The sequence below is a fragment of the Bubalus bubalis genome, chromosome 14, assembly GCF_019923935.1.
Source record: "Bubalus bubalis isolate 160015118507 breed Murrah chromosome 14, NDDB_SH_1, whole genome shotgun sequence".
NCBI classification, from domain to species: Eukaryota; Metazoa; Chordata; class Mammalia; order Artiodactyla; family Bovidae; genus Bubalus; species Bubalus bubalis.
Genome location: NC_059170.1, coordinates 45,201,043 through 45,209,304, shown reverse-complemented (window position 1 = coordinate 45,209,304; position 8,262 = coordinate 45,201,043). Strand labels below are relative to the sequence as shown.

At 47.7% G+C, this 8,262-nt stretch overlaps 1 protein-coding gene across 1 annotated transcript; it reads left to right on the top strand.

The window, feature by feature from the left end:
• The first annotated feature begins 3,948 nt into the window (after positions 1 to 3,948).
• On the top strand, positions 3,949 to 6,947 carry SCP2D1 (SCP2 sterol binding domain containing 1). The gene has a single exon (XM_006077250.4). The coding sequence runs from the start codon at positions 6,277 to 6,279 to the stop codon at positions 6,745 to 6,747; it is 471 nt and encodes a 156-aa protein (XP_006077312.1). The 5' UTR covers positions 3,949 to 6,276; the 3' UTR covers positions 6,748 to 6,947.
• Positions 6,948 to 8,262: the final 1,315 nt, after the last annotated feature.

Genomic DNA, 8,262 nt, shown 5'->3' with positions numbered 1-8,262 from the left:
CGGCTACCCAGGCGCTATAGACCTGTAGGGAGCATCTGGGGTCCCCTGGCTCGCCTGGTTGGTCACTTCGCGGGCTTCCTCATCTGCCCACTGCTTCCCTGACCTCTGGGCTGGGCTGCTGCTCAGCTACCCTCAGGCCCTGCCCAGATGCAAGCAGCAGCTGCAGGGAAACTATGTAGCCAGCTCCTTCCCCTACATGAGGAAGGTCGCATCCCTCTAACAGGTCCCTGGCCTGTGTCATTCTTACCCCTTCCTCTCAGTGGACTCCTGAGTGAACACCTACCTCAAAGGATGAGTGCCATTCACTCTTAGTTCCTCCTTTTGTTTCTCTAGCACCTCTATTGGGTTCCATGCTCCTCTAGGCATCCCCGAAGTTAGGGGAAGGTGGCTGACTGAAAAAAAGAGAAAGGCACAACCTAAAAATTGAGAACCATAAGCTGGGAAGACAGCCTCTCAGATGGCTCTGAGGGAGAGCTTTGAAGAGGAACCAGGATATACAGGAGTTCTGTGTGTGTGCTCAGTCGTGTTTGACTCTTTGCAGCCCAACTATAGCCCGCCAGGCTCCTCTGTCCATAGGATTCTCCAGGCAAGAATACTGGAGTGCATAGCCACTCCCTTCTCCAGGGGATCTTCCTGGTCCTGAGATCGAACCCAGGTCTCCTGCATTGCAGGCAGATTCTTTACCATCTGAGCCACCAGGGAAGTCCTAAAAAATTAGTTGCTCAGTTGTGTCTGACTCTTTGTGACCCCGTGGACTGGGGCCCACCAGGCTCCTCTGTCCCTGGAATTCTTTAGGCAAGAATACTGGAGTGGGTAGCCATTCTCTTCTCCAGGGGATCTTCCCAACATAAGCATAGAACCTGGGTCTCTTGCATTGCAGGCAGATTCTTTACTGGCTGAGCCACCAGGAAAGAAACAAAAACAAAACCCAGTAGTGGAACTTCAGAATGTTACTGTTCATTAAGAAAACATGATGCCTCAAGTTAATGACTTTAGCTGCTTTTCTGTGTTTGGGAAGATGGGAGAGTCTGGGTTCACTGAAATCATTGCTTTGGTCTGTACCCCAGCTATCTAGGGCCACTATCCTGCTTTTTTCCATCCCAAATCTCCTCAGGGCATGCACTGAGAGGTGGCTGAGGGCTTGATGGCCACGATACCTTTGGTTTACTGATCTGGCAGGCGACATTTTTCAACCACAGACAGAATCTGATCCTGCCAAGGGTGATGAGCATGGTCCTGGCCCTAAGACAGGCATGAAGTTGCCGAAGGACTTGGGGAGAAAAGACCCTTCTGGTAAAGAGTACATGTAGGAGAAAGTGGCTCATTTTTTTGTTCTACTGAATGATGCCCCAAAGTGTTGCTTCCACAAGGGTCACTGGCCTTAGAAGAACATCTAGCAGGATAATGGAAGGAGGGACCTTGGGTCCTTGAAGACTCACTGAGCTGCTCAAGGAGCCAACCCTGGAGTGGCCAGCTCCTGCTGCTTGTCTGGGACTTGCTGGCTTTAGCACTGAAGGTCCTATCTTCTGGGAAACCCCTCTGTCATGGAAAACCCCAGTCCAGAGCTGTTTCCCGTGGTTGGTCCCTCTAGCCCCACCTCAGGACTTCTTTAATGGGAGATCACAGTTCTCTTCACAGGAAGGGAGACTGTCCAGTTGAAGGGTTGAAGCCTGTAGAGTTGTGGCTGTTCTTGGTGCTCATAGCTGAAAGCATCCTGAATGATATGAGGCAGTAAAAGAACTCACCTTTTGTTTGTGAAAGTGAAGTGAAACGTGAAAGTGAAAGTCACTCAGTTCAGTTCAGTCACTCAGTCGTGTCCAACTCGTTGCGACCCCATGAATCACAGCACGCCAGGCCTCCCTGTCCATCACCAACTCCCGGAGTTCACTCAGACTCACGTCCATCGAGTCAGTGATGCCATCCAGCCATCTCATCCTCTGTCATCCCTTCTCCTCCTGCCCCCAATCCCTCCCAGCATTAGAGTCTTTTCCAATGAGTCAACTCTTCGCATGAGGTGGCCAAAGTACTGGAGTTTCAGCTTTAGCATCATTCCGTCCAAAGAAATCCCAGGGCTGATCTCCTTCAGAATGGACTGGTTGGATCTCCTTGCAGTCCAAGGGACTCTCAAGAGTCTTCTCCACCACAGTTCAAAAGCATCAACTCTTCGGCGCTCAGCTTTCTTCACAGTCCAACTCTCACATCCATACATGACCACTGGAAAAACCATAGCCTTTGACTAGACAGACCTTTGTTGGCAAAGTAATGTCTCTGCTTTTCAATATGCTATCTAGGTTGGTCATAACTTTCCTTCCAAGGAGTAAGTGTCTTTTAATTTCATGGCTGCAGGCACCATCTTCAGTGATTTTGGAGCCCAAAAAAATAAAGTCTGACACTGTTTCCACTGTTTCCCCATCTATTTGCCATTAAGTGATGGGACCAGATGCCATGATCTTCGTTAGTTCTGAATGATGAGCTTTAAGCCAACTTTTTCACTCTCCTCTTTCACTTTCATTAAGAGGCTCTTTAGTTCCTCTTCACTTTCTGCCATAAGGGTGGTGTCATCTGCATATCTGAGGTTATTGATATTTCTCCCGGCAATCTTGATTCCAGCTTGTGCTTCTTCCAGCCCAGCGTTTCTCATGATGTACTCTGCATATAAGTTAAATAAGCAGGATGACAATATACAGCCTTGACGTACTCCTTATCCTATTTGGAACCAGTCTGTTGTTCCATGTCCAGTTCTAACTGTTGCTTCTGACCTGCATATAGGTTTCTCAAGAGGCAGGTCAGGTGGTCTGGTATTCCCATCTCTTGAAGAATTTTCCACAGTTGCGTCCAACTCTTTGTGACCCTGTGGACTATACAGTCCATGGAATTCTCCAGGCCAGAATACTGCAGTGGGTAGCCTTTCCCTTCTCTAGGGGATCTTCCCAACCCAGGGATCGAACCCGGGTCTCTCACATTGCAGGTGGATTCTTTACCAGCTGAGCCTTGGTTTGTGACATTGGTCATAAAAGGTATTCTGAAAAACATTTTGAATGATGTCAGGAACATGAGAAAAATGCATCACTTTTCTTAGAAACTTTATCTGTTATTTTATTCACAATCAGTCTTATTAATTTATGAGCAGGCATATCTTACACATTTTATCTAATTAACTATTTGCCTGTCTTTGGCCCTATCTTCAGCTGTGTCTTGAAATAGGAATGCCCTTACCCTGGCTAGTGATGCCTTTTGGGAGGGATGATCTCTGTTCTATATATATAAAATCTAAGTTACTGGGACTTTACAAATATATTTGTACATGAGTTTGGTATAGCACAGTAACTTTTTTCCAGTGAGAAAGGCTTTCGGGGCTTGGCACTGTCTTCCCATGGATGTGGTGGATTAATATCATTATTGATCTTCACCCTTTTCTGTGTGTACATATGTTTTAGCTTGGGCTGCTGTCATAAAAATACCATGAACTGTGTGGCTTATAAACAACAGAAATTTATTTCTCATGGTTCTGCAGGCTGGAGTCCCAGATTAGGGTGCCAGCCTCTTGGGAGAGCTCTGTTCCAGGTTACAGACTGTGGACTTCTCACTGTATCCTCAAGTTAGGGAGGAGAGAGGGGACACAAGTTCTCCTGTGACTCTTATTAGGGCATTAACCACACTCATGAGGGCTTCCCCCTTATGACCTCATCTAGTCCTAAACACATCTCACTTCCTAAACTATCACATGGTGGGGTTAGTGTTCCAGCATGTGAATTTGGAGATTATACAGACTTCTTTATCCATTCATCTGTCAGTGGATGTTCAGGTTACTTCCATGTCTTCATACGACCAGGGATCGAACCCTGGTCTCCTGCATTGCAGGGAGATTCTTCACCATCTGAGCCGCCAGGGAAGCATGGCACCCCACTCCATTATTCTTGCCTGGAGAATCCCATGGACAGAGGAGCCTGGCCGGTTATAGTCCATGGGGTCGCACAGAGTTGGATACGACTGAAGCAACTTAACACATGTCTTGGCTACTGTAAACAGTGCTGCAGTGAACATTGGGTGAATATATCTTTTCAGTTAGAGGTTTCATCTTTTCTGGATATATGCCGGAGAGTGAGATTGCGGGACTATATGGTAGATCTATTTTTAGTTTTTTAGGGAAACTATACTGTTTTCCACCATGTCTGCACCACTTTACATTCCCACCAACAGTGTAGGAGGCTTCTTTTCCCACACCTTTGCCAGTACTTATTATTGTTGTTTAGTCCATAAGTCGTGTCTGACTCTTTTGTGACCCCATGGACTATAGCCCGCCAGGCTCCTCTGTCCATGGGATTTCCCAAGCAAGAATACTAAAGTGGGTTGTCACTTCCTTCTTCAGCAGATCTTCCTGACTCAGGGATTGAACTCAAGTCTCCTGCTTGGCAGGTGGATTCCTTACCACTGAGCCACCTGAGAAGCCCGATAGTAGAAATATCCTCCTCTAAAAGATAGGAACTCATGGAGGGATATGTATGGGCTGTGAAACTGTATTCTCCTCTGACATGCTGAGGCAGGAATGGCAGCCCTGTTGGGGACCTATCTGAATAGTTCAGAAGGGACAACCCATCCTTTAGGAAAATCAGGCATGGTGGGCATGGGGCTCAGTTGTCCATTGACTGTTCCCAGCGAGCTTACTGGGGCAATCCATCCTCTTCATTTTAAACTCTTAATGTATTAGTTGCATACTTGGTGGCCTCAGGGGAAAGACTTGGTTTTGGAGCCCATTGGATTTTGTTTAACTGCTCCATGTTAATAATACCAGCTCATCCATCAAGTACCAAAGAAAATGTACTGAAAACTTTTGTACTTTCTGAATTCCTCCCAGAGAGAAAAGAGCTTCCAGCAACTCCCTACCAGCTTCACTTACATTTAAGAACACCATGGTGGGGAAAGGACACAAGTACCCACCTGGCCAGAGCTCCCAATGACCCAATCTGGGACAAGCTGAGTGAGAAAATAAATAATCATCATAACAGATGATAAGAATAAAGCAGTATCCATGAATCCATATTGGGATAAATAAATGATTGCACAGGTAAAAAAAATGGGGGAAAGCTCATTCTTCCAGCAGAATTCCAGTCGTTAAATCTAAAAGGAGTGATGGGCATTTAACACACATCACACCAGTGGGTCAGGGATGGGGGCAGACAGGAGTGGGCTGGAGTGTGATACAAAACAGGGTATTTGCAGAGTCTCAAAGTATCATCTTCCACAAGACACTTATTCATTACAAAGGGAGAAGCAGTAACTCTGCAGGGAGCTGCCCATCATCCAGTGACGCCACCTTAACCAAGGAATCAAGGTCAGCATCACTGTGGGGGGACATCCTGGCACCATAGACCCCCTGATAGGATGCACGGCGAAGGCATAAGATCCCTGCAGTGGCATTCCTGCCCAAGCCCTCAACCTCATCATGAGGAAGCATCAGGCAGACCCCAAGTGGGCTCTGAAGTCTTTCTCCCTCTGTTTAAACCTGGCTGCCCTATGACTCATTGGGTGGCTTTGGAAAGTCACTTCACTTCTTGCCTCAGCTTCCTCATCTGTAAAATGAGGATTGTACCAGTACCACCTCAGACAGGTATATGGAGAGTTAAGTGTGTTGATAAAGTACATGTGCAGTGCCTACAGCGGTGGTGTGGCTCGGAGCGAGGGCTGTGATAGTGTCTGCAGTTATCCTGTGAGACCAGCAGCGTCTTCTGCCGACCTCAGGGATATTTGTTTCTTTCCTTTTTCCCCTCTCACTCTGCTTCTGGAAGCTTCCAGTGCAAGCCCTGGTGCTGAGCCCTCCTCCACCAGCTGTTTTGTTCTAACAGTTTTTCCCACTCCCCAGTAGGTAGTTGAAGCACCAGTATCTGGACCTTAAGGATCATCTGCTTTTGTAAGAATCAGAATGAGTGCTCTCTCAGTTAGGGCTGTTGAAAAGACAGAGCTCATGTCACCAGAGAACCTTCTGCGGGCCAGTTTCCTTTATCCCAGCCCGGGGTCCAGACCTTTCTGGGCTGGGCTTGTGGGACCTTGTGGTTTAGGGGAGTGGTGGTGTGGATCTGTGTCACAATGACCTGGCTGAGCCCTAACCCCATGTCACATGTTTAGCACCCGTTCAGCCAATGAGACTGTGGTACACACACGCAGCCTGAGTCCCCGCTTGGCCTTGCCTTTGATGTCACAATCGGACCTTGTGGATATTAACCTGGCCGCAGCTGCTCACACACCAGTTGGCAAGGTTAGGAGGACCAGTGCAGTAGGATGTGGAAGAGAATTGACCATCAGCTCAAGATCAAGGCAGGGGATGGGCCGCAGGCAGGCCAGTTCAAGGAACTGGGTCCAGGTCGGGAACCTGCTGTGCCACACCCTCTCTCGCTGTCGGAATTCCAGACCGTCCCAGTGTTTGAGGACATCAGCCAGCACGTCAAAGAAGTGGGGGACCAGCTGGTGAAGAAAGTCAATGCCATCTTCCAGCTGGACATCACCAAAGATGGGAAGACTGTCCACCAGTGGACCATTGATCTGAAGAATGGCTCTGGGGACACGTATCTAGGACCTGCCAGGCTCCCAGCGGACACCGTCTTCACAATCCCTGAGCCTGTCTTCATGGAGTTGATTTTGGGCAAAATGAACCCTCAGAAGGCTTTCCTTGCCGGCAAGTTCAAAGTGAGTGGCAAAGTTCTGCTTGGCCAGAAGCTGGAGAGAGTTTTCAAGGACTGGGCTAAGTGGTAAGCCTGCCGAAATATCAGGAAAATGAGCAGACCTTCTCTCCAATTATAAGGTCAAGCAGCAATCATGCTTAAGCTGAAGATTAAAACAAAAAGTATTCAATATTTTTACTCAAATTCTTCCTATTCAAGTTTGATTAATGTTCCTGCTGATGTGTTAATTTGGAGCGAGGGTTCTAGAGCAGTAAAGAGAGTTGCAGTGTATCACCTAAAATCTTTGTCTTTTTCTTTCCTTAGATTTATGTCATAATACGCTAGGGTGAAAGCCCTAGGTAGAGACACAGGTGGTTTAGACAGCTGGGTTTAAATGCTTCAGTGATTGAGTTCCTGGAACTTTCATTTTGTTTGGAGTCTGGTCTTTGGGAAAGAAGTGATGACCATCACTTTGCATTTCTGCATTCCAGTTGGCAGCCTGGCTCTTTGAGGAGACTTTAACACAGGGTTGCAGTGTTCTAAAAGGGTGAACTCTCCTGGTGGCTCAGACAGTAAAGAATCTGCCTGCAGTGCAGAAGTCCCAAGTTTGATCCCTGGGTTGGGAAGATCCTTTGGAGAAGGGAATGGCTACCCACTCCAGTATTCTTGACTGGAGAATCCCATGGACAGAGGAGCCTGGTGGGCTACAGTCCATGGGGCAGTAAAGAGTTGGGTACAACTCACACTTTCACTTTCTTTCCACAGCTGTGGGGATAGAATGAGGCCACAGAGGGGGTGTGCCCCTGATGTAACATGGCTTCTGATGGATTTAATTCCAGTAGAGTCGAAGGGCTTAAAAAATGTTCTAGGCTGCTGGTTCTTAAATTGGAATGTGCATCCGATTACCTGGAAGCCCACATGGCTGGGCTCCACTCAGAGTTTTGACTCTGGATGGGCGTGGGGAATGTGCGTTTCTAGCCCAGCTCCCGGGTGATGCTGGTGGGACCGCCCCTGCAGAACCCCTGCTGTGGTCCACGCACAGCTTTCAGTGAAGATCACAACTGATCTGCTCTAGACCTGTGAGATGCTCCAGCATGTCGAGGGTCTCCCGCAGACAGATTACACAGCCCTCTCGTGGGCCATTTCTGGTGTCAGGAGCTTGTGCGCTGAGCATTTCACAAAATCAGAGGTGATGCCGGGAGATATTCCCTTCTGGGAACCCCCTCCACACATGGAACGAAGCAGCTGCAGCCTGATGAGGCCTCCCTGTGGGTGAGTATGTGGGTCATTAGTTCCTCATGACCAGTGTACACCTTATCTTGTAGGTTAAATACACACAGTGTGGACCCTCCAAAAGCCACCCGGGAGCTTCATGGAAATGGCCATCCTTAAACATGCCTGCCAAACAATCCAGCTAGTCCTTCCCTAGGTATTTTCCCAAGAGAAAAGCATACACACAAGTATAAAAATTTGTACGTGAATGTTCATGGCAGTGTATTTGGGATTGTCCCAGACTATAAATAAACTGAATGTCCATCAACAATTGACAGATCGCGGGATGTTCTACCCTGGAATACTACTCAGCAAGAAATGGGGTTGAATTTTC